The following is a 26,773-nucleotide window of genomic DNA, read 5'->3' on the forward strand; positions in this document are numbered from 1 at the left end:
GAACGGTGTAACAAAATGCCAGCCCCGCACGGAGTACCGAGTTGCTTGTTGGTTTTGTTTTTGGTTTTTTTTTTTAAAAATCGTTTCACCCACGTAACGAGGAGCTTTGGACCGAGTTCACGTGAGGTCCACATGGCGGGGTTTGTAAAAAAAAAAAAAAAAGAAAAAGAAAAAAAAAGGTCTAGTCCTTACTCTGGTAAGTAAATACGCTGAGTTAGGAAACGTAGCTGTGGGTACGTGTATATACAGACATGTCGAACAGTGCTGCTACAATTAACATCCACACTTACCTGGCTTTTATTAACTCCTTGCGGTCATACCACGAGTTCTGGGCTTACACACATTGCTAATAAAGAACAAATATTTCAAGTAATCCTCCACTGATCTCTAGTTGGTTTATTGTATGACGAAAAATTCCTATTTGTACCTGGTCACTGCAAGGAACAGAGTATTACGCTGCATCTGTTAACTTTTTTCTTGCAAATTTAGTGCAAAGAATTCTCCATATGTACTCATAAACCTGTTAAAATATCAGCAAATCGATACCATTATACCGTTTTTTAATGCATAAATGCAAAAAAAAAATATTATGATAGTTCTTGCTTTTAGACAAGTAAAATGAAGAGAGCAATCCTTTTGTGGTGAGTTAATAAAATTTCCTAAGACTAAATTCCATAGAAGCTGTACATAAAGTTATTTAGTGCTAAAAATCTACAATACATTTTTTCAAGTATAAGATACTGAAATATTATTGCCAATAAATAGTTGTGCTGTAGTCAAAGCCACGGTTCCTTTGTCGAATCATTCACATCTCAACATATTAGGGTTTAGTTTCTCACTGAGTTTATGTATTAAAATTGCCAACTCTTCTGTTGCTTGGGATTTATCCTCCAAAAGTTCGTAGCGAAGACTGGAGATGTCCTGTTTGATTTCCTTTAATTCACCTGTATTAATAATGGAAAGAAGCATTTGTTAGCAAAGTTTAACTTTCATTCAGTATTCTTCTGTTAAGTCCCATCAGCATCTGTTTCAGATTATTATCCCAAAATGTTTGTGAGAGCAGATATATAATGGGGCAGGAGGATTTACCTCTTCTTCCTTCTCAATGAGATGTGAGTGTCCCCCCAACCCTAAATAGCACCAAAGGTATTTTAAAAATCCATTGAACATTAATGTTATGCTCCAGGTGTACACACAACACCAAATATGCACAAAGTGCTGTACACATGTTAATGAATTAATCACAGCAACACTGCTGAACAGCTGGTAAATATTAGTATCCCCTTTTTAGAGAGAAAAGGCAGAGATATTTTTTTTTCCGAAGGAATGTGCCAAGATCACACAGGAAAAGTGTGGCAGAGCTGGCAGTGAAACTCACAGCTTCTGAGTCTCTCTCCTCTTCCTTACCAACATCCTTGGAATTAGAAAAAGTCAACCAATTTAAAATTACATTACAAATTTGGCACAAGTATAAAAAACACATTTAAAAGAAACCAACTCTCGAGGCCAGGCTCATAACAGCATGTTTTCCATCACAGGGTGTTCAGTTCAAGAGCAGAAGCTTTTTAAAACTTTCAAATACCGTTCTTCCATCAAGTGTGAGGCCTGTGAATTCTTACACAGTATCTGCCTCAGGAAATGATTTGTCATGTGTGAAATAAAAGACTCTGGAAGTGCACCTGAATTCTCTAGTGATGCAAACCAGGGGAAAGTCCCTAGATATGTTAAAATAGCTGCAGTACATAACAATTCAGATGTTTCCTATTTAGAATGTAGCAGAACTTCAAAAATTGTGTCTTCAAAGGTTGGATCTGTCCTTTGGGTACCAATGAGATGCTCACAACACAGAGCATTAGCTTTGCTGTGCAGCTCAAGAGTGAGATTCAGGGGTTGCCTGCCTTGCTCAAAGTGGACCTTCCTCTACAAAAACAGGTGACAAAACATGAACCATCATGTCAGTAAACCCTGATTCTTCTGCACTGTCTTCCTTATCTAGACACACATATATACCCATAGCAAAGTGGCATCAGGGCACTGGAAAGACCTGCTGGGGACAGAACACTCTTTTCATCACTCACTCAGATGATTTCCCACATCACAGAGCAGGAACAGGAGGAAAGCAATGGGAATCAGGAGAAGGGCACACTGAGAGGAAGACACTTTTAGGAGCTTCTCTGCTTTTGTCACTCACAAGCACAGCTCTGTGCAGCCAACATAGGATGGGGACCCAGCAGGATAACAGTCTGCACAGTGCTGCCTTTTGAAGGCACAGAGTGGGATTTAATTGAATCCTTTTTTGCTCCCTGCTTCTCACTGCAGAGAGTAACTAAGAAGCAAAATAGAAGCTATGCTGTCCTAGCTGAGGGAGCAGCCCATTCAGGTCCCTCACATCACATATGCACACAGCTGCCTGATGCTTCCATGTAAAAGCTCTTCTGATCCCACATTGTCCATCACTACATCACTCTATCGCCTGATATTTAGCTAGAGGGCAGAGTAAATACACTCCCTGTTGCACACACCTCTTTTATTTTGTTTGGGGAACTGCCTAGAGCACAAGGGTTTCTTTGTTGGACTGTAGGCCTGTATTTCATTCCTGGATGGCTGGAGGAAGGAGGACAGCATTTGTCTTAACCTCATCTCAATGGGAGCTGGGGCTGTGCCTGGAGCACACACCCCTCACAGCTACCAGGGAAGTTGTGCACTGTCAACAGACACCAAGCTCAGATCCATCACTTCTCAGAAGGTCTCTGGTCACACACTAAAAGAGTGGCTACAGGTTTTCCCCACCATGCAGCTGACTATGGAGCTCTGTTTAATGATGTGTGGCTTCAGAGGTGACTATTCCTCACAGCTTTATAAAGGAAGGCAGAACAAGTGATTCACGGTGTAAAGTGGTAAATTGTGTGTTCAGCTGAAGGAAACAGAGAGAAAGTTGTCCTGCAGCTCTGACTAAAAGTGTAAGTACAGGTGGCTTCCTCACAGATTTCCTCTGTAGCTGTGCATCATGTCTGTGCTCTCATTTTCTACCTTTAAAAGGGGGCCCGTAATTCTCAGTTCTACTTCTTTGGTCCACCTTTTCCATTTTTCTGACATCACAGGCATCCTTCTACTACTGTCTGAGCTTCAGTGCATGTGAAATAGAAATAATCCCTCTTTTTACTCAAAACCTCCATGCATCACTGTAATACTGGTTCCAAAATTGGCTGTGAATATTGCAAAGAGAGTCTTTCTTACCTTCATTTACTTCATCATTTTCTTTGTCCACTTGTGCTTTCAGAACGTAACGTTTTATCAGTCTTTTCATTATTTGCTGCCAGATTAAAGCAGTTATATAATCAGGTGAGCATATATAATTAAATACTACTCATTTTTCTTTCTTAACTATCTCTGTCACATCTGTGTAAGTGAAAGAATGAACAGCCCCAGATCAAGCAGTTGCCTCAGATGGGCTTTTCTGGTGGGACGCTGAGAAAGAAAGGGAACTAGCCAACATAGTCAGCTTCCACATCCCTTCCCCAGAAACCAGTTTCAGATGTCTCATTCTCATGCTTTCCAAACTGGAACATCGAAGAAAAATTTTAAGTAATGGATGGGCTGGTTTTGAAGCACTTCAAATAACGGGGCTTCAACAATAATTGTCTTTTTTTCCAGTAGCACCCTAGAGTTTGTTTTCTACGGGAGGTTTTCTTTATCTGGTGAAGGCAAAATGTACTTGAAACACAAAATTCTGGTAGTACCTTCACACAGTTCTGTTACTCAGAACAGTGATCACTGCATGTGCTTACCTGATAGCGTGTCGGCTGATTGAGAATGCTGTTAAAACTGTGGGATTCAAAAACTCTGGAGTTGGACTGGGTGAAAAGGTTTAACTGGGAAGAAATAAGACAAAATTAATATATATAATAGATACATATACATAATATTTAATTATCTATTGAAATACATTCTATCTATTATATAATTATATTATAATTCCCAGTTAGAATTCAGCTCCATTTTTTTTTCTTTAGACATGTTGGGGATGTTTCTATTGTCACTGTATCAGAATATTATTTTTTAAAATGAGATTGCCTTGAATTATTTCTTGGTTTTGTTTTGTTGGGTATTTTTTTTTTAGCATTGATAATTTTAGGAAATAGTGAATTTGGAGGCAGGGATGTACATGCCCCAAAGCAGTTCTGCTTAGTTGAAAGGGGTTTTCCAAAGAACCACTTTCAGGAATAGCAATACATTTTTTAAAATGGTTGTACAATGACTCAAGGATGACAAAGCCAAGAAGGTTCAACCTCCTAGTCTGCATCTGTCATCAATCTTCTGTGTGGCCAATTAAAAGTCACTAAATCAGTGACATTTCTGTTAATTTACAGTGCAACAAATACAAATTATTTTCAAAGTATTGCTTTCAGACTTTGTAATACACAGGGCCTTGAGCCTGTCTTATAAAAAAAGCCACGTGTCCTCTTTAACCCATCTGTGCCCCATTTTGCCATCAGTGAAATGAGGGGAATTGTTATCTAATTCTCACAAGGGCACTGGGACACTGCATGGCATTAATATTTGCAAAAAACACTTAGATACCCAAATTTAGAATGTCATGGAATACTCAAGATTATTATTACCAATCCTGCCTCTTTCCAGTTTTCTTCTGCTGAGAACGAGTTTGACAGCAGGAAGTGAATTATCCTACTGACCACATTTTTCCTTTCCCTAAAACAGGAAAAGGATAAAGTTTTCTCTCTTTAACCCTCCCCCTTTTTTTTTTACCCTGAACTAAAAAATTTTTCTACTGAAGGCTTAAAGCATCTTTATTCAAGTAACTGCTTGTGGGAATTATCTGCATCTTTGAATACTCAGTAATTTTTGTTTTATTTGTGTTTTTCCAGTCATTGGATTTTGCTGTCCCAATAAAATTTATAGCTATTTTACACAGTATGTTTAGGCAGTCTGAAATACGGACTAATATTATTATACTAATAATTATATTAATACATGTAAAATAATAATATAAATTATTAATTACTGTACTCTCATCAGAAGCACAGATAATACCCTAAAACTTAAAGAAAAGCAGAATGCTGGAATGGACACATAATTCTCCAATGCAATGAAAAGACTTCAGTACCCACCCTAGATTTGGAATTGCCCATTCCCATCTCAATGTCCTTCTGCAGCCGTCTCCTCCTGCACTTAGAAAAGTTAATGATCCTCATGATGAAATAGAAAAAAGATTTGGGGCTTGGTACGAGACTGAAGGGTGGAGGTAACGTTTTTCCATCATCAAAATACGACAACCAGAGTTTAGAACGAGCAAATTTCCACTCCACATCACTGTCATCCTGTGGTAAGAAATAAAACCAGGTATGTGCTTGGTTTTTATGAAATCCCAAACTTTTTTGCAAATGAAACTTCTTTTAAATATTGACCCTTTCTGGTTTTACATAAGATGCTATTTGCTTGCTAGTAAGACTTGCAGGAGTTCTGCAGAAATGCAACCACTTTATTGAGTTTGTTTTAACCAAATTTCACTTGTCTCTTTATGGCAACATTTCATTGATAATACTTAGTTCAAGCATGTGAGGCATTTAAACAAGCATTATATTTGCACTGAGTGCAAGCCAACATATAAACTCCTTGCTATTTAAAGTGGAACTTTTGGTGGGTTTTAAGGCTTTGTTTTTTTTATTGGAAAGGTCACATGAGTTTGGTACTCACACAAGTGTTGGAGTATTAGATTCAAGGCAGACATGGCTTAAAATGGTTGTGCTCACAGCTCTTTACATAACCATGATTAATAGCTCTGATTTATAACAGAGCACAGAAAATATAAACTTTGTTGTCATAAAGAAATCATTAAATACTGACAAACTTATTTTGTCCTAATAGATTTTTACTGCAGCATTCCAAAGCTGAACCTGGATGATTCCAAAGGTGAAATGTTTGTTTATTATAATATATATATTTATTATCATATATATATTCCTGCTGAAATCTCTGACATTTCCCAGAACTCACTGAAAGTACTGGCAATTATATATCCATTTGTACACTGTGTCTTAGTCCTTTTCCTGTTTGTGTGGGTGTGTGCCTGCATCTGTGTGAATGTAATACTCTTTGAACTCATGGTCTGGGAAGCTGGCACTATAAATATACTTTTACTTTTATTTCAGCAACTTAATTTAATTTTTAAACCTAAGGACCTTCATTACTTTAAATTTTCTGTTTGTTTGTTTTTTTAATTGGCCTTGGATGCTAAATATACTATTTAATTATCTTTAAAAACGAACATACTTTGTCATCATACTGAAACTCAAAATATATCTCTTTTAATAAGCAATGCAGCCAATAACATTTTGTGAAATTTAAGTTATTTGTTCAACTGAGCCCTTTGGCAAATTTGAAGAAATACTGTGGTTTTGAGGCATATGGCAAAGCTCAGTAAATCTTTAAAATCAAGTTTAAATATTGTACCTGAAGTGGGAAAAAAGCACATATCACAAAGTGTGTCAGCATTGAAAAGCATGGCTCAATCATAACGGTCCTGAAGAGAATCACCTGCATCATACTCCAGGTACAGAGGCATAGAAATGGTAATGAACTACATCCAGTGTATCACTGCTGTACGTAAGTGCCTAACTCATTTGAGGATTAGAACTAAACCCCAGATTTCCATTAAAGAACATGTCAAAATACATTTAATCCATAACCTAATGATCTTTCAAACACTGAAGCACACTCTGTTAAAAGGAAACATGCAATAAGAATTCTAAGGAAATTGGGAATGAACCACCCACGTCTCAAATTTTACACCCAGTTCCTTTGTTTCCTACTTCCCAGCAGCTTTCATTTCAGTATTACTTTGGATTTTAAGATTTCTGGAGGGATGACATCTCCTTAGATGCATATACACAGCACAAGAACTACTTGTTTAGATCCTGTAAGGTTCTGCAGCTTGGCTGGGTTGTTAAAATCAGCCCTGTTTTATATCTCTTCTGATATCCTTTACTGAGGTAATCTCTTCTTTGTGCTTTTGCGCATCGAGATGTGCTCATGGAAGTAATTCCTGGTAATTCTACCCCTTTTTCAACATAACGAAAGAGAACAAGTTGAGAACAGAGCCCACCTCAATTTCTTGATAGGAACTATTGATCATAGCAATGAGCATGTTGAGCAGAACTACCACCATTGTCACGTTGTATATGCCATAAAGAACATAACCGATGTTCTCTATGAACTTGTGATCGTATTTGAGGACAACAGAGGTGACTTCAGACAAGCCAAATATTGACCAAAATAAGGTCTTGAAACTTTCTTCCACTCTGTAGGGAAAAAAAAAAAAGGAGGAAGGCATTATTACTAACTACACAAATAAATATAAGTTGTGTTTGCAGTGACTGATAAACAACCTCAATTAATTTGTCTGTGAATCAGGTTTGCAGAGCACTGATCAACAAACAGGCAAGGAAGCTTTTTTCCAGTATATTCGATTTCTCCTCTGTGCTCCACCTATCCATCAGAGCTAATCTAGTTGTAACAATACATGCAGAACAACAGGCCAAGAACTAGAAAGGTATTTCATATCTAGGTTTTGAGATGAACCATAATTGCATCTCATTATTTTCCAGTCTAACTCTGCAGGGGCAGACTGTCCCTGTCCTAATAAAGTTAAAATGGGGCTGATGGGAACGAAACCACTGCTCTCCTTTCAAGAGCTTCTGGTTAAACCTTGCATTAGGTCATTCAGAAGATATCAGGTAATATTTTCTTACAATTTGTTGCTCACATCTGTGTGATTAATATAGAGGTAAAATTATTTTAGACTGCAGTGAAAGTTTCCATTATACAAACAGGAAACAACTGGTCTTTTGTATTCTGTTTCTAAGGTTCTGAGACACCTGATTTCCTGCTGACTGCAACTGTCTTCAGTTTTATTTTAGTGCTAGGAGAGAGCATACAGTATCTCACAGAATTTGTCACCTCAGTGAAAAACCTGAAAATCTCATATCGGCTTTTTACTTAAAATAAACTTCAGACTTACGTTGTAAAGGCCGGGTTTAGTTTAGCTCCAAGGTAGTAGGAGTATAGTATGAACATCCCAATCATGAATGCAAGGAAGACCATAATGAAAAGGACCATAAACTTGAAGATGTCCTTAACAGTCCTTCCCAGTGAAATCTGCAGGGGCCCAAAGCTCTCGTTTGCAGGAAGGATGTAGGCGATCCGAGAAAAGCTCAGGACGACAGCAATGGCATAAAGGCCTTCAGATATTATCTGAGGATCAGATGGGAGCCATTTATCTCTGGCTGGAAGATACAAAACACAGGGGTTACCCATTTATCACAATGTTGGGAAATAGGTCCTGACAGGATTTTTCCATTAACATGTCTGAATTTAGCTGAGACAAATATTTGAGGAGTCTAATAGTTGCTATTCTGTTTCTATTTCATTTAAGTCACAAATGATGAAAATAAGTTACATTACCTTCTGCTGGAAGAAAAAGAGACTTGAAGAAACATGACATTCTCTTCTACAGTTGGCATTTTAACTGAACTAAATAACAATAACTGATTCCTTATTGCTTTTCTCAACATGCCTGTATTATTAGCTGTCTTAATAAGCAGTATGCTAACAGGAAATTTATTCCTCTTTGATGTTTTATTGATGGGAAGTTAACAGTGTTGGTTGATGAACAATTTCCTTTAATAATCACACCAAGCCTTTGCCATTGTTACAGGTTCAGGATATAACCCTGTTCCCATAGTGATCATAAAGACTTTTGCCAGTCACCTCAAAAGAAACTGGATCGTGGGTTTTACACACAATGTGCACAGAAACCACTGAGTTGTGTAGAAATTCTTAAATTACTATGTGAATTCATGCACCATCTTAGCAAAATAACACTGTATTAAAATGTGCTTCATATCAAAATACCACGTGTTTCTAAATGTGTGTTTACATATTCACAAATTCAGATTGGTTACAAAGCAATTAGGTTAAATAACAAAACCAAGTCTGCTGTTATAATCTATTGAAGTTCATAAAGCACATACTAAAATACACTGTCAGCAGCAAATACAGCATTTGCTTGTGTTGCAAATACAGATTCATCACACCTTTAATGACAATTTCTGCACTGCAATAAGTATTTAGTACTTTTATTCTATTTGAGCAGATCTTTACTTGGCCAGCATCCTTCCTACAGGAGGAAATGCCAACAGATGTTTATGAATATGAATAACTATCAAACAACTGAACCAGGAAAAAAAAAATCACATCCAAATTTTATCTGTTGGGCAATAAGACAAGAATAAAATGTGACTTGTGAATGTTTAAAATCAAGGGGGGTCAAGTTTAATCCTAGGATAAAGAGATACAACAAAATTATGGGCAGCTACATTGGAACTGATTTTCTCCTTATGCCTATTACTTGGTTTTAATATTCTAGCAAACTTATTTGTCAAGCTAGCCTCATAAAAACTGTTGTTTAAATATCACAGAAACAAAAATATTGAGGCACAAGAGGTTACACAGTGTCACGAACACAAACCCATGCAGATATTAATCTTCGGGCTTCTAAATGCCAGTGCATCCATCAAGTTTTTCTACGTTCAGATCTGCTTTACAGAAAAGTTAAACTCACCATAAGTGAAATATTCTATTTCTGGAGGCAGTGTGACCTCAGAGAGGTCATTCTCCTCGATGTAGTTGTCCACATACTGCTGTGCTTTCGTGGCCTGCAGGAACGCCAGGAGCCTCGCTGTGAAAGCAGCAATGAAAATGGACAGCATCCCAAAATCCAAAACGTTCCATAACTGCAGGATGTATTCCCTGGGTCCTTCCAGCCACAGCTCTTTGCATTCCGACCACATCATACCTGCAACAAGAAATTAAAAAGCACGGTGATGTTTGCTGAACTCTTTTTGTTTAAATTCTCTGCATTCTCCCATTTCATGAAACTGAGCAAAAATTCGCTCATTTTTTTCTTGTCACAGCATCATCGTCCACCTTGACTAAGGCTCTCTTGGTTTCAATAGGGTTGATCAAATAGAAAGGTATTAACTGAGAATAATTAGTAGGGATAAAGCGCAGGCACCTCCACAAAGGGTAGCATGGAGCCATGACTGCAGTGGAAGTATTATGGCCTAACAACATAACTTCCGTACTTCTAAAGGAGGAAAAATGTAAAATGTGGGAAAAACCCTTCCTCTCACTTTCTTACCATTTACACTCATAAACCACTTCTGAATCAGGTTGAATTTTTCCACAGGGACACAACTACCCAACAACACAGATGAGCAAATATACATGGCACAATTTACACTACTGATTCTCCACTTTACAGAATAAGATGCTTTTCAGCATGGAAAGTGGAATTTGGCTGTGTGTAGTTCAGATTTCTTACTCAAACATCTCCTCAGAAGTTAACTGACATGGATTTAATCCAGATCACAGCCTCACAGAATCTACATTTTTTATGTAATTTATATTTTAGAATTTATATCCGCATGAAAACAATTGATATAAAGATGAAGGGGCCTTATACCTACCGAGTACCCATACCATGATCAGCATTTCTGTCCAGGTGAACTGGGTGGTCTTCACCCTAAAGATCTGCTTGGGGTAATCAGTAACAGTGACATTGGGTAGTGTTGATATACCCTCAAATCTGTCTGAAGCGTTGAACACCAGCAGGCCTAGGAAAATAATGAAGGATGCTGCATGTGCCACAAATTTCATAAATGGGCTTCGAAGAATTCTTCCGAGCTGCAAAGGCAGAATGAAAGCAGTCACTCAGTTTTCTCAAAGGAACATCAGGCATTCCAGAAGCATAAACGGGCTCAGGACAGTCAGCAAGCTCATTTTTAAAGGATACTCTTCCAAGTGCACTGAGCTGTGATGCTTCACTGTTTCAGAAGAAAGCCTCCCACAGGGAGCCTCATGGAATATGCTGTCCTGTTACTGAGCGTGCATGTCATTCCATACACTCTAGATGGCAATGTTTGAGGGGAAACTCTCCAAGGAATTACGGATGTACAACGGCAGTGACCAGAAGGAGTTTGTAAAGCAAGCCCAGAGAAAGATAAATTATTAAAATCTTCAAGTAGCAAAATGTTTTCCCTACCAACAAGAGTGTACTATTAGCTTGTCTGTGACTATAGCTCTAGGAAAAATTACAGTTGTCTGTCTCTGGCTACTGTACTCCATCCTCAGAACATATGTTCAGACATAGAAGTGCCAAATAAATATCTGTACCTACTAAAAATAATTAATTGTTCCACAAAATGGACTAAGAAAAATAAGGTCAGAAATATTAATGATTTTCAAATAAATTCAACAGGTTCAGTTCACATCTGCACCTGGTAAAAGAACAGAGCAGCAGCAGCAGCAGGGGCAGTCTGTCTGTACCAAAGGAGAGGACCTGCAGAATATCAGACTCTTACTTCAAGGAATGGTTTTCCTAGAATTTGGGTCAGATGCTGGGAACTAGGCAGAGCAGCACACACTAAACTGCATTTACTACCTGTGCAAACAGTCCCAGGTTCCTTTCCTGCTCCTGACCTTTAGAAAGCATTCTGTAATTGCAGTATCAAACAACTGACCTGAATGTATAGCACTTTATTTGACATGAGCACTAGGAAAAAACATCAGGTGTTTCTGGTACTGGGAATTAGAGCTCAAGGACAAATGTCACTTTGCCGTGTTGGACACCAGCTAAAAATATACTAATATGTTTCTATGGTATGGAGCTGTGAGTGAGGGATATATTTACTGAAGATAGTAATGGAAAGTGACATTTCAGAGAATAATGAGAGTAACAATTACACCATTTCCGTAAAGGTTTATCTTTAAAGCAAATAAATATTTAACCCAGAGAAAAGATCAGGTTCCCTTCAAATATATAGAAGCAGAGGAAAATTGTATCCTTCCTGAGATGAATTACAAGAGTGAAATATAAATGAAACTCACATTTCTTTGCTGTACACTTCTTAAGGAAATAAAATCGAAAGACCACATTCAGCACAGAAGTAAATTTACACTAACATTTCAAAAAAAATTTAAGGAACAGAGAAATCTTCCTCCATCTGATTTACCAAAGATCTACCAAATATACTTCATTTGCAAACAATTCACGTGCCACAGACTACCAGGATTCCAAAGAAACTACTGCTGTTACTTTCCTTGGGAGATCATCAGGAAAGCTGAAAGCACCCTTACACTTTCGCATCGTTTTAAGAAGCTAGGAGTTTACACTTATGTTCTTTTACAAATATATCCTATCACGTGGTTGGAATACTGCGTTTAGTTTAATTTCTGCTCCATGGTTCAGCTGGTAAACAGACCTCCTAGGGCAGGAATAACAAATATTTTACTTAAGATTAAGTTCTGCATCAGTGAAGTCAACAGATGTTCTGCTAATGGTTTATGTGGGAACAGCATGAGACCTTAAGATGCCATCAGAGGAGACTTAATAAAGAATCTGAGTGGTGACTTTCAAAAAACCCACGTTACTACTACAGATATAATTACATAGCAGAGACTGTGAGGTGAGCACATTCTGCAGAAATTTAAAAAAAAAAAAAAAAAAAAAAAAGCTCTCAAAGAAGAGAGAGCTTTTCTTTCTTTAAACTTAACATCAGTTTATTTTCATGCTTCATCACTGTGGTCCCCTCTTCACAGTGCAAATAAAACAAGTAGCATCTTCTGGCTCAAGATTAGAGAACGCTAAAAATATCATTAATTAATTAAAATTTGGAAGCAGCAGTACTGGAGGTACAATACTGCATGTTAACTGCCAGAAATTGAAAACCAGCTCCCAGAACGTTACAAGAGAGGTAATTTATAAAATTCAGTACCCTGCTACACGGCGCAATCCAATAACCAATGGCTAGGAATGGAAGGCCCAGTGCCACAACCAGCACAACCAGACACTTGATAGCAATGGTCTGCTCCCGTAATCCTGAGAGGTTTTCATACCAGATAGTCAGGAGCTGTTGCTGACAGTTTGGATGGGCCACAAACTGCAAGGAAAAAGAAATAAAACATGTTATCATTAATAAGAAGAGTTACGTAACTCCGACATACACAACCACGATCACCATGCTAGGTGTTACACAGAAAGGACTGGAAAATAATCCTGGTAACACTGATAATTTGGGTTAAGAGTGAGATTTGATATCAGCTGGTTATACTTCGGAAAAAATAACTAAAATACTGTAAATCTTGGATACCCATTTTATTATCCCTTGTACTCAGTAGAGATCGTTATGTACTATACACACTGTTGTTTGCCAGGTCTTGCCTGCAAAACTCCATTAATATTCCAAATCTCATTAAAAAGTGCATAGAGTAGTACAACAGGACCGACTTCTTAAAGAAAATCAAATTAAATCATTGGCAATGAAAACAGGGAACTTTAAAGCTCTCAAGAAGAGAAATCTGAAGCTGTTGCATGAACTTTAAAAAGGGAAGCAATCTTCATACTTTAATCTACTTTGCTGTAAAATTAAAGTCCCTAAGCATTTTGGTGTGTGATTCATTAGCCAGTTCACATATTAATGAGGTTTGTACATAGAGTGGATTGGCCAACAGAAAGAAATAAAAAGATTGTAAAAGTCTTTTAAGAAATTAATGTCAACTCAAACTACGTTTCTATTCTTTTTTCCTAGGCTGTCACCTTCGAAGCTTATGCAGCATAAAACCTGCCAGCCTGGCCCATTTGAGAAGAAGAGATTGGTTTTTTGTGTGCTTGTGCATTCTGACATATGCCCCCAGCCTCTTCTTTCAGTAAGATAAATTTCATTGTCAACTCAGGACATCAAAGGGACAAATCCCACAGCAGATTAACTGCGGACAAAGGCAGGAAAGTAAATAATTATTTCAAATTACAAAGACATTTTTAAAATCAGGCTTAAAACCGTAGGGAAGAGGGGAGAAGAAACACCCACATCATTCCTTCTATTACCAGAGGGAACGGGAAGAAACAGTAAAGGAGCTTTAAGGGAGCTCTGGCATCTCACCCAGAGCTCTGTGCTGGTTTATTCCTCCTGTTCTATCAACATTTGGATCTGACACTAAGAGGAGATCTGCCTGGCTATAATTTTCCACAGAAAAGGGAAGATTTAGTGAATAAGACGCCAAGAGTTATGGGCAAGTTCTTCTCGGGCGGTGAGTCTGAGGGCTCTTGAGAAGATCTCAGCGACTCATTTAACTGTTGGCAACTGCACAACGTGCAGCACTTCCAAGCCCTCGGAGCAAGTTGTGTCACTTCTCAGCCATAAAAGCTCTGAAATTCATCCTTCTTCTCTCTGTGTCTACTGAAATATTTCAATTTATGATTGTGTTGGGTTTATTTTCGGCAACTGTAAACTCTTCTATGCCCATCCGTCTTTGTGTCTGTATGTTCCTGTATTATCTGTCTCCCCCCACAGCTTCATCTCCTCCAAGGACAGTAGGTCCCCATCACATTTTAAGTACTTTTTTTACCTACTGATCACATCATCCTACAACCTTTCTGCATTTCTCTTCTCTCGTTTTACTTTCCATGCAGCATCATACTTTTCATTACATATGTTGATCTTATTGTCACATTGATCTAATATTTTCAGATCCAGTCCAAAACCCAGTGAACAAAAAAGGTGCATGAGGACAGTATCCGGTAACTAAAAGAAATTAAAAACAATTTTAATGTAGCTGCTTTTCTGAGCACAATTGACTGTAACATTTCTGATGTTTTCAGTTTCATGACCACGAACCAAGTCATCAGTATGTAAATATTTTTCTCTGTGATTAAGAGTGATTATAATGTTATTTATTCCTACCATCCTAATGGCTGAGTTTAGATGTAGAAAGAGCAGATCCTGGCACGCTCTGATACACAAGCACACAACACACAAAGAGAATTCTGTATCTTCTTTCTTATCTATTGATTCAAAACTTCAGTGTTTGAAAATTAAATCCTGTGATTTTACTCCAACCTTTATTGATTTCACTCAGAAATTCCATTCTGATTTTTTTATCGTGGCAAGAACTGCAGAACTTGGCCCAGTGTCAGCTCTTCTCTGAAATTTTATTGGCAATCTAAAGACAGAGTTGAGACACAAAACTAAAAGCACTACTGCAGCAGCAATTCAGCATACAAAGCAAGACTACTTGTTCTAACTCCTTTTTTTTTCTCTCTCCTTAATTCCCTCAGTCCTTCACTATCGGGGCTGCAAGTTCAGTCTGAACCTTACCTTCAAAATCATATCATGTTTAAAAGATGGGCTAAACTCTGATGCAGTACCTGGGGTATTAAGTGCAAGAGTTTCATTACTAATAGAATTAAAACCTCCATTTCCCTGGCAGCGAACTTCTGAGCACATTTGCTCACTTGTCATATGCTTTTTCCTCCCTCTGAAAAGGGCATATGGCTCATTAACTATTTCATGGACCTGTAGTTCTGTTTGCACAAGGGAACTGACCGTAATGTAGCTGACCCAGAAGCACAGCTAGAAATATGGAAAGCTAAGGAACACAGCCACAGCCTTGTCTGCTTCCTACAGTTAGAGGGCTGAAATAATCCCGTGTGGAGTTCCCACATCTGAATCCGTTCTAGTCAGAATATCACTGTCATCTGTCCCACCTGTGATGGAGCAAAGCCCAGCAAATCAAAGGACCACCATGGCAGAGACATTTCCTGGCTCAATCCTTGTCATGCCCTCTGTAATGGCCACTTACAGGGAATATGTATCCATATGGTAACAACTCTTCACCATCTATTTCCTTTCACCAAGATTATTAGTCTTGTAGGTCCTGAACTGTATTTGTAATTTGTCAACACTTCGAGTTTATCTCTTGCAAGAGAAGAGAACAAGTTTGCTGTGTGGAATTGTCTTTTTTTTTTCCCCACTATGCAGATCTTTGTTATTCTTAACAGATCTGTGTGGCCCTTTGCTCAGCAATGAATTTCATCAGTGACAATAACCTCTTAAAAGAAACCCACAGTCTACAGCAAGAAAGCTGAGACACGAGTCTCAACGTTTGTACACACTAAAATGCAACAGCATAAAGAATTTATGTGATATTTAGACACTTAACATGCTTATGCACTTTGATTTTTCCCCCCGTTCCATTCTTTTTAATTAATTTAATGCTTGTATATATTTACCTTGAATTTTGGTAATTAATGTGCATTTATCTGCTGTAGATCAAGTCTGCATTGAAAATGGTGATTCGCTGCTTGGGATCTGTATTTAGAATTTTTGTTACCAATCTTTTGGGGACATGATAAACACCAGCATTTCCCAGTTGTTCTGGCAGGGTGCTCACAACCCATTTTATGTGGCAGATTGGCTCGAGAGGTTGCCACAGAATACAGGGTTATTTACTCTGAGAAACACAAGGCTTCTTGTGGAGATGATGAAACCATAATGGCTGTAAAGAATGGAAATTATGCTAATCATGTAAATAGGTAGCTGTAAATAATACATAGGCACTGCTGTATTTCCTGGGTCCTCTCACAGCAGGACTCAGTATTAACTATTCTCTGCACTAGGGTAGTGTGGGATCTTGAGGAGAACAACATAGCAATACAATAAAAGCTGCTATGGATATGTATTATGTCAAATTTGCAATACACAGCTCCATTTTTCAGTGCATAACATTCATTCACAACATAACTGTTCATTAAAAATTTCTTTGAGAGGGGCATCAACTGAAAACACATTGTACTTTCCAAAACACTAATCAACCCACGTGCAAAGATGAACTGATTAACCAGCCACAGACATATTCCATACATTTTCAGGGCTGAATTTTAAAATATTTTTAAAGGAACACACAGAGTAAATTTCTCACTACGACTCACATAGTTGCAGATGAGCTGATTTACTGTCACACTTTGAAATAAATTCATAAATAATACACTTAATGTCAACTTAAATGTTCTCTCTCCTTTTTTTGAAGTAGTGAAAGGGAGACTTTTCTTTGGAAAAAAAAACAAACAAACAAAAAAAAAAAAAAAAAAAAAAAAAAACCATGTGTTGATAGGAACACTATTAGAAGGTTGCAAGACTTACTTCCCAGAATTCTCTTGCTGAATCGAGTTATTTAATGTAGGAAGTAAAAGTAATAAAAATAAATAATGAACAGAACAGATATTTTCATGGGTTGTCACCAACAGTTTCACCTAGACAGTCTTCTCTTTGGATTAGATATTATCACAGAAACTGGCATAAAGACACATCCTTACTTTTTCCTGAGTGAAAATCTGGCTCCACTGAAATGTCTGCTTTTGGATTAATGGGGAGAAGGATCTGACCAACTGTCACAGCCTTGCCAGCACACCTGATCTATGTCATTAAAACCTCCTGCCACTTCTCAGCTGTGGGAAGTAGATTAAACTAAACTCCTTCATTACAGTCCCCTTCTGCCAGCTCCTGCCTTGTGAGAGTCTTGACTGCACACACCCTGTCTCGGTAAGCGATCCGACCGCGGGTTCGTAAAACCTGCGGAACGATGGGATGGCCCCTCTCCTGCAAGCACCGGCTGCGAGGAGTTACCTTTTTGACCTCGTACTTGATGGCCAGTTTGACACGGCTCAGGGAGGCTCTGTGTCGCTGCGCTTCCACCGGCTCCGAGTTTAAATCCCCGTTCAGAATGGCCTCCACTTCCTCCGAGTCCCGGCAGAGATCGAGGACACCGACCACAAAGTCCTTGCACTGCATGGACAGCTTGCGATAGTCATTCTGAAACGGGAGGGATACAGAAGACGGCCCGTGACAAACACTTAGGAGCCAGCAGGGAGGAGAGAAGAACCTGTACAAGTCACTGAAAATTAACAGTGTTTTTGACTTGCACTACGTCAAGTTGGGAGCGCATTACAGAATTTTCGTACGGCAGAACCAATTATTCTGTGACACGAGGTGGACACTCGAACAACAGCAGATGGTGGCAGCTGTTTAACAGAGCATGGGAACACGACACAATAGAGTAATAAAATAAGCTGGATGGGCAACAAGGGAAAGCTGAATGGACAAATAAGTATTGCACAGACAAACCAGGACTTGAAAAAGTAATCTCGCTGTTGCAAAAATTTTGCAGACAACTAACGAAATCATTCTTACAGGCTATGAATACGTTTTAGCTCTTTCTACACTGCTGAAATGGCTGCTTACTCTTTACTCCGATGCATCCTGGATTCATTTCCCCTTTTTTTCACCCCCCTTCTCTGCTTCGGACTTACCCCTGGAACGGCTCACACCCAACAATGTGTACAGTGGGTTACAAAGTAACTGCACAGAACAACTGTGGCACGAATTTGGACACCAGTATTGTGGGCAAAATACCCCAAAATTCCTGTTTAGGCAGTACAGAAACCAGCTTCTTCAAAGGACAGCTCAAAGGTATCAGGCTCCTTGGTCATTCTCTAAGAGGCAACCTTTCCTTTGACAACACCGCTGAACTACAGAGACATTTCTGAAAACCTCAACCCTTTTATCTAAGAGCTCTGTCCATCTTGCCCTTCCTCCCCTTCACCTCCCTGTCTATACCTCTCACACACCATTCCTTTTATGACTATTTCTTTAATCTCCACCGTGTTTTCTCTCGCTCCATCAGCTTTTCCTTCCATTACTGTTGGAATCGACAGCTCTTCTTGCATTACCTTCTGAAAGTATATGAAGCCAACACTTGCTTTCTGTTATTAAAAACATCTCCCTCCTCCAATTCAGAGTCTTTTCATAACCCCTCAGCACTCAACATAGCTTTTGTCTTATTTTTGAGGTGCTACCTTTAAACTCCTCAGTTGCTCCTGTATGGTAACATCACAAAGCTTTGCTTCCTTTTCATCTCCTCCCTCTTCTGACAAAACATCTGTGGCTCCGTTTCAAATTTTTTAGATTAGCTCTGTAAGGCACGTCTGAATCTTTGCTTGCACTTTGGTTTATATTTGTATATGTCTCCCACCATCTCTGTGACATCACCTATAAGGTCTCATCTGATCTCTACTTCAGCAGAAACCTTGGTCTTCGTTTTTGTGTTCATGTCCTCTCAGATAGATTTCCAGAGCTTCCAGATCTGAGATGCAGCCTCTGATTTCCTCAAGTGAGCTGGAGAAGGAAATTTGACTGAACGTGCCAATTTTACCTTGTTGTATCAAGTGCTTCAGTGCCCAACTGGAAACAGCACAGCCTTCTTTTTCAATGACTCCACAGTTTTTCTACTCTCTATTTTTTTCCCCACTAGGCCATCAAAACACTAGTTTGAGTCCTCTATTTCTTCATTTGTGTGTGTTTACTGTTCATTTCCAGACACTGCCTTTTCAAAATCACTTTTTGGGGGTATAGATTTTCCCTTTGAGCTGCCTGTCTTCTAAAAAATGCTTCCTTATTGCTTCCACCCTCATAATTTTCTCATTTAATCTCAATTTTTTTCCTGAAACCCTCACTTTTTCCTCCTTTCCTAAGTAATTTTACTTCCTTCTACTGCTAGTTTTGCTAAATTCTCAGCTTAGGATCTATATAATGGGACAAACTAACGTGCTCTCAGTAGTTTCAAATTATTTTGGGAAATGATGGGAAAAGAGACTGCATAGGATAACTGCAAGAATCAGCCATCGATCCCATAGGTCAGATTCAGATATGAATCAAAATGAAACACGACTGGAGACAAACAAATACTACTAGGAATTGTGTTATTGCATAAGACTAACATCCCAGATACAGATTTGGAAACAACCAGTCCTAATCACAGACCTAAACAGGAGCCAGTTATTTCCTTTGGTCATAGAGGACAAATTAATTCAGTTGTCGGTGAACCAACAGGATGTAAGGTTATTTTAGATTTGTTTTTGGTAACCGAGGAGAACAGTACAGAAGAGCCAATTATAAAAATAATACTGGGATGCATGATTAAACTCAGGGAAGGGATCCTACAAAGATAAAACACGTGCAAAGGAAGACTCCAGGATGGTGGCTAGAACAGCAGCAGTCATTAAAAAAAAAAAAAGATAAAAGAGGAACAGTCTTTCTTGACAGTCTGGTCAAGGAAGAGTTTCATCACAGGGGCCAAAAACTGTAAGTATGAACTGCTAGAATTCAGGTTAGAGAGGATATTCAGCAAAGCACAAAGAGGTAAGACAATGTAAAAAGAAGATGGGGATTTTCTTAAGCGAAAACAAAGGAGTGACTAAAGTCAATCTAGTAAAGCCAAAACCAAAACCGAGCCTTCAGTTTAATGAAGCCCTGTGTCCTTAAAACTCTTTATATTGTTTTTACAACAGAGTTATTATGTATCTGTGAGAACCTGAACATCCTTAAACATCCAATTTCAAGCAAGAGTTGCTTACACTTTTCACTACAGCTGAAGGCAGGCATTTACAGAGATGGCTGAGCAAAAACCATACTAATCATCAGATACAGCTTAACATGAATTCAACAGGAAAAAACCTGGTAATCACATTTTCTTTAACACTATGAAGTAACTGTATGCAGTGCATGGGAAGATACACTAATTTTTCACTGATTTCAGTAGTAGTACAATATGGCTAAAAGAGAAACTACATTCTTCCTGCCTGACTTTGCAGGCACCTGTAGCTTTTTTTTATTTTAAAGTACTTGTTTTGGTGTTATTTCTATCTACCCTACACTTCAAGGTGGCATCTCATTAAAGTTTAATACGGTTTAGTTTAGCTGGTTTTGTATTATTCAAGTGTTTCATAACCAAATTTTGTTCTTGTATGAATGAACATGGGCTGTCCAGTTGCAGGGAGAGGCTTCATTTACACAGTCTTTTCTTAATCCTTTGTTAAATGTGAAGAGAAAGAAGGAGAAATAATGGGCTTCTAATAGTTAGGAAATAACAGTAGCTATTCTTGCTAAAGGTTCACTCATTTTTCTTTACTATTTAACTTTTTTCCTTAAAATAACACAAATGTAAAGCCAAAAGGTACATTACTGAGAAGTTACTTTCTCAGTTAGCACAGACCAAGCAAGAACATATTTTCACTTGCAATTACAATTGTGAAACCCTGCCTACAAATGGCAAAAGGGGGACAAACTGCAGCTCCAGTAGTATCTCATGAAGACTGTTAATTCAATAGACCACAGATGGTTTCATTTTGCTGTTCTCTCATGGATGGAGACTCATCCCCTCAAGTGTGTCAGAGCTCCTGCCTGATCCTGGCAGAGGGTGCAAAGCTTCTGCTCTCACAGCTCACACTGTGTTAACTGGCATCCCAAAATATACACCCATTCAGTCTAGAATAGCCCTGCTGGTTCCAGAAGGACAGACTGCTTTGCATGGACTATTTGCCTACAACACAAAGTTACCCACATTTCCACTGAATAACAGTGCTACGTTTTTCTTTGATAGGCAGATAGGCCGCTTGCTTATGAAAGTTATGCTTATTGCCAGATAAGATTAAAGATATGATGGGTTAAGTTTTCTTGTATCAAATTTAGGGATTAAATACAGGCTATGTTACTTGCAAATGCTGTTATGAGAACTGAAAACTGGTATGTGCATTCCTAATATCCAACTCCGGCTTCGAATCTTATGCTAGGAAAACTTGTCAGATTTCCCTCTCCAGGTCTTTACTTACTTATGTATTAGCAAATCAAATTTATCCCAGTCTATTTGTTTGCTTTACAGAATTAAACAGACCGTAGTGACCGTGGGATCCAATTCTTAAACAATCTTCTACCTCGGGGGTGTTGTGCAAATATCAGAAACCTCAATCTGTGGTCTCGGTCATACACATCCACTCGTGTTTACTCTTGAGAACACACAAACACAGCCACCAGATCACTCACCTCTTCCATGTCCTAAACAAGGCTACGAGAACTCCCTGTGTGGAGGTGAAAGGACCTGTGCAAGCTGACAGCTTGGTGACATGAAGCTGATCTTCAGGAGAACACCAAACAGAGTAGGCACTGATATTATACAGCAGGGCTCTTGGCCTAATTTCCATCGTAACACAGGGACTCTGATTCCTTAATCAACAAAGTGCTTCTCCAATTAATTCACAGCCTAACTCAGCTGGTTTTACTAGTTATAGCATCTTAAATGTTATCTCTCAAAAAAAAAAAAAAATTAACAGTTACATGAAGATCTTTGTAACATCAGAAATATCAGCCTACAATCAGAGACACTGTGGGTGATATTGGTACGTATAAAGGACAACTGATGATGACTGGGATTGCAGAGCTGTGTCTCATGAGCAATTTCGGAGGACTCTGGCCCACATCAACATTTGGCTCTCAGGCTGCCCAGCTCTGCCTGTTCTGTTCTCACTCCTCACATCAAAAACTACCTCCCGAATTCATCTAGAATTTTTACAAAGAACACATCAATGCATGCAAAGAACGAAGGACACGAACAGAAAGCCTTCAGATGATTTCACCCATAGGATTTTTTAAACTATTCCAAAGAAACTGTACAATGAGCAATCCCATGCAGTCAGATGAGATGTAGAGATGTTTTCTGTTACATTCTTCTAAGCACCACATTTCACAAGTATTCACAATCCCATAACTAGTTCACGCACACATTATACGTGATCATAAATTTATGTCATTAAATGTACTGTGTATTAAATGGCCACTTTGAGATCACATATAGACTCAGTCTGCACACACAACTGTATATGCAAATCAAGCATGTAATTGCACTGCTGATTATGGATCTGGGCCCTGTCCTTCCAAAAGCTGGACCTAAACGTAGATCAAGCTTGAACATTCTTTGTTAGTTCAGCTGAGATAACACTATGTAAATTTACTTGGAACAGGGACAGATTCCGCTTTTGGATGCACGTCCACATCTTCCGTCGGTTCCAGGAGGAGCTTTTAGCAAAACTGGGAACAGGGATTTATCCTATATAAAGCAGGATTATGATCTTTTTGATCCTTGCTAGAGCAATTCCAGCTGGAGAATCGAGCTTGCTTACACAGGATGGTATTTAGTTGAAAGCTGGTAAAAAGAGATTATCTGTGGCTTTTTAGCTACCTTGTCCTTTTTTCCTGTGGTGACTCCAAAGGAAAGTTCCATCAGCTGTTCTGACTACTAGGAATTCTCCCATCCCTGTGCAGTAACAGTTTTAAAGTTCTCAGGGAAGAGGGTAAATATCAATTAACTTTAGTAACCCACAGCAGCCACAGTGGCCAGGGGCTGCTAAAAATAGAAGAACAAGAAAACATAAAAGTTGGGAATATTTTGTATTGCAAACTGCTGCTGGGACCAGAAAACACAATCCTCCAACTATTGTAATGAACACTTATTTACATTAAGACAAGATACAGTTCCAGACTGAGCTTCCCTGGACAGTCTGTCAGGTACAAAGCAATGCACCTCAGAGATCTCCAACCACTCGTAAAGACAGATGCCATTAGAACAGCCTTCCATAACTTTCTCTACCTTAAACAGGTACTGTCCTTTTCAACAAAAGAAAGGAATTGGACCAGCAAATTTGATATCCTTGGAAAACACTTTCTGATCAGGCACATTGGTAATAAAAGTCCTTATAAATATCAGAATTGGTGAATGAGCCCAGAGCAAAGCAGAATTCTGGTTTTGCATCTCACGCCCAGAACTTAGTCAACAATGTTGCTTTCTTTCTAATTATGTAGTAGAAACTCAGGTGAGCACTTAGAAGGGAGGCAAGAAAAAGGAAAATCCAGAGGGGGAACAGAATAGAAGAAAGTAAGGGAAGAAGACAAATGGATGCAAAGAACAAAAAGCAGTAAAAGCACCAAGAAGGAACTAAACAAACAAAATACATGAAGAAGAGCAAAAGGACCAACAGCAGCTTGGAACAAGGATTTCACAAACAAGTAGGAAGTAAGGAGGATTGAAGATGGAAGAAGTGGAGTGCAATTGTCTTTAGGGCTTCAGTTTCCTCATCTATTGTTACTCATTTTCAGTCCTTATTTTTGGCTACGTGTCTTGTATCTCCCAAGAAAAATGAGTGTTCACTGGTTTCTTTGAATCCTTCTCCTTTCTTCTGAAGGGAAAATGAAAAAAAAAAAACAAAACCAAAATCAGTGTAATTAATCAGGTTTTCTTTAATATTCATAGGGAGCTGACTATCACGAGTGAAGTTTCTAAGCCACCTTCCCACATTTCTAATACTCCTGTGCAAACCCCAGTTTGTTCATTAGAATTTGTTAGTATAAATCATAAGCGACAGAGGCAGATGGGACTTTGCATATGCAAAAGATACAAGGTTCAATTTAACAAGCATTTACCAGGAAACTTTACCCTCAGGTGTTTTTAAGCAGGTTCAACCCATATTCTCTGTGGGAAAACCACCTAGAACAGTAGTTTTTTTGTATGACTGCTCTAAGTCCTGGAAGTGGAGCATGTACAGGAAACTTTGTGGGACTTAACAGACCATAGATATTAAGAATAAATCATGAATATTATCAAAAGTCCCTTTAAACAGATCTGGCCTTTTTTTTTTTTTTTTTTTTTTTGTGGGAGACAAACTGTTCTGCCCATTTTTCTTCACCCTGAAACAAAGGCGCTCAGTGCTGTGCTACACATTGAATTTGATGGGAATACTTGAGCCTTTCCCAGGAATGATCCTAGAGGAGAACGCGGCAGAAGGCTGTCAGTCATTCTGCTTCACAGGGAGGGTGAATGTTGGACTAGAAGCCTTCTCCTCTGGGATGGGAGCACGTTCAGATGACATATCTGTGGGAAAGAAAGCCCTGAACACACAGTTACAGATGGGACTCCAGGCAAACAGTCAACTCTCCTGCCAGGCTTGGTAGAAACAGAAAAAAAATGCCCTGAGATGCGCAGGAATCAGAAGGGGAAAAAAAGAGACAGATGTGATGTCAATGAGGAGAGTAATTATTTCACTGGAATGTTTTGATGTTGATGAGAAGCTGGAAATTCCATGCTAGCAAGGAGCCAGGAACAACTTCTACTATAGGTGCCTAAACTGAATTGACTTATACACCTGGCAAGGTCAGCAGCCATGTAAAATGCTATCCAACAATACTGAAAACTGTGAGAACAGTGAATTTCTTGGGGTTTTAGGCATCCCAAAATATCAGGGAATTAACATTTTAAAAACTGAAGTAATTTTTTTAAGTTCTGGTTTGAAATGAGAAGCCCCATCAAAAAACATTGCTTTTTCCTCCTCCAAAATTTCAAGCTGATTTATTTTTCTGATGCAACTTCTATTCATGGTATTAGTACTTATGATATGGGAGCCTCCCATGAATTTCTATTTTTACTGAAATTTTTCCATGCAGTTCTAATCATCTGCATCCTCACCTAACAAAAGCATGATGCAGCGTCACTTAATTTAGCTTTTGGTGACAGATATTGTATTTTAGGTTCCTGGAAAGTTGTATAACGCTTACATTGAATCCCTAAGCCCACCAGTGAGCACAGGTATAATAACAAAATCTGTATGCAGTATCACATAGATAAAGATGGATGGTAGAGTTTCTGAGGAGCCAACCCAGAAGAGAAGTTCTCTCTAAGAAACTACAGGAGAAAAAGGAGGGGAAAAAAAAAAAAAAAGGTTTGTATCCACAACCACCAAAGCATTTTTCAGAAAACCCATAAATCTCCATCTTGGGCACACGATTCTGGAGCCCCTGTGGCTCTCAGGTTGTTGGCCTAGTTGAAAAGGAATCAGTGATAAACAGACTAAATTACACACATGAGAGATTTAACCCTCTAGAATGCTCTCTAAATGAGGCACATAACTAATTCATTGTGTGCAGCACACAAGCTGACAGGCTCTGTGCACATGATAAAATCCTCTAATTCTTCAGGTTTTTGTTCACAAAGAGCTTGCCCACATTTCAGTACCTCTTCAGCAGAGGGAAAAAAACCTAGCATTTTTCCTATATCCCTGAATAAATACATAGAGGAAGTACTCAACTAATTTGCCAGATTACACAATACACAGCATGGTATGAGTGGGTTCCTTCAGCAAAGGAAGGAAAGGTTGAAGCTGAATTTTACACTTTATTAGTGCATGGTATAATACATGAATTCTTCTCACCCCTGAAAACTTTATTTTTAAATTATGTTTTAACTCATTTAGCTATATCTGGAGCTATTCTTTCTCGGGAGTCCGAAATGGTTTCTTCCTCTTCTGGCAGAGTTCACTTGATTAATTTCTGCCTGTTTTTCTCCAGGTTGTTATATATTCCTTCTGAGCACTCCACAGGGATAACAGTGTTTGCTGTTGTTCGGGAAGGTTATTGGTTATTTTTGTCTCTCTCAGATCGTTTTTGAAGGCACTAAACAAACAAGTGGTACCCAACACTGACCTTGTAGAACCCCAATGAACTCGTTATTAAAACTAGAGGCAATGCTGTTAACATCACTACTCAGTGAGAACAATCTGTCATCCCCTAAACTGAGCTTTTCTTATAGCACAGTCTAGCAGGGTTGGATGTTTTGGTGGGATTTTGTTGGGGGAAGAGGAGGGCAGGCAAGAGTGGAAGTGGGTGTTACTGTACTTTTCAGGGAAAAATCATTAAGAAAAGTACTGTGCAACAGTTAATTAAGTCATTAATTGTCTGATGGAGGAGCTGAAACATATAAAAAAGTCGGGGCACTGAGAAACAAAAGCAGATACAGCTCAAAATGAGGCAACAGGACCTACATCTGTGATTAGTCTAGCAGCTGGTTTTGAACAAGTGACATTTCTAAAAGGTGTGTCAAAAAAATTACCCACTTTCGGTATTCTTAACAATTTGGAGACATCAGTCACAATTAGTACAAATTAAAAAGAGGGAATAAGGTCAATGCTACAGTTGCTCAAGAA

At 38.6% G+C, this 26,773-nt stretch overlaps 1 protein-coding gene across 2 annotated transcripts in view; it reads right to left on the minus strand.

The window, feature by feature from the left end:
- Positions 1 to 386: 386 nt before the first annotated feature.
- TRPC3 (transient receptor potential cation channel subfamily C member 3) overlaps positions 387 to 26,773 on the minus strand; it is a 36,852-nt gene continuing 10,465 nt past the window's right edge. For both annotated transcript variants that reach the window (XM_017825196.1, XM_017825195.1), the window contains exons 3-12: positions 17,541 to 17,726; positions 12,855 to 13,019; positions 10,548 to 10,764; positions 9,641 to 9,874; positions 8,039 to 8,303; positions 7,124 to 7,319; positions 5,130 to 5,339; positions 3,789 to 3,872; positions 3,238 to 3,313; positions 387 to 944 (exon numbers count right to left, since the gene is read on the minus strand). In XM_017825196.1, coding sequence (XP_017680685.1) covers positions 802 to 944; positions 3,238 to 3,313; positions 3,789 to 3,872; positions 5,130 to 5,339; positions 7,124 to 7,319; positions 8,039 to 8,303; positions 9,641 to 9,874; positions 10,548 to 10,764; positions 12,855 to 13,019; positions 17,541 to 17,726 — 1,776 coding nt within the window. In that variant the 3' untranslated portion in view covers positions 387 to 801. The remainder of the gene's footprint in view (positions 945 to 3,237; positions 3,314 to 3,788; positions 3,873 to 5,129; positions 5,340 to 7,123; positions 7,320 to 8,038; positions 8,304 to 9,640; positions 9,875 to 10,547; positions 10,765 to 12,854; positions 13,020 to 17,540; positions 17,727 to 26,773) is intronic.

The sequence above is a fragment of the Lepidothrix coronata genome, unplaced genomic scaffold (assembly GCF_001604755.1).
Source record: "Lepidothrix coronata isolate B3197 unplaced genomic scaffold, Lepidothrix_coronata-1.0 Scaffold116, whole genome shotgun sequence".
NCBI lineage: Eukaryota > Metazoa > Chordata > Aves > Passeriformes > Pipridae > Lepidothrix > Lepidothrix coronata.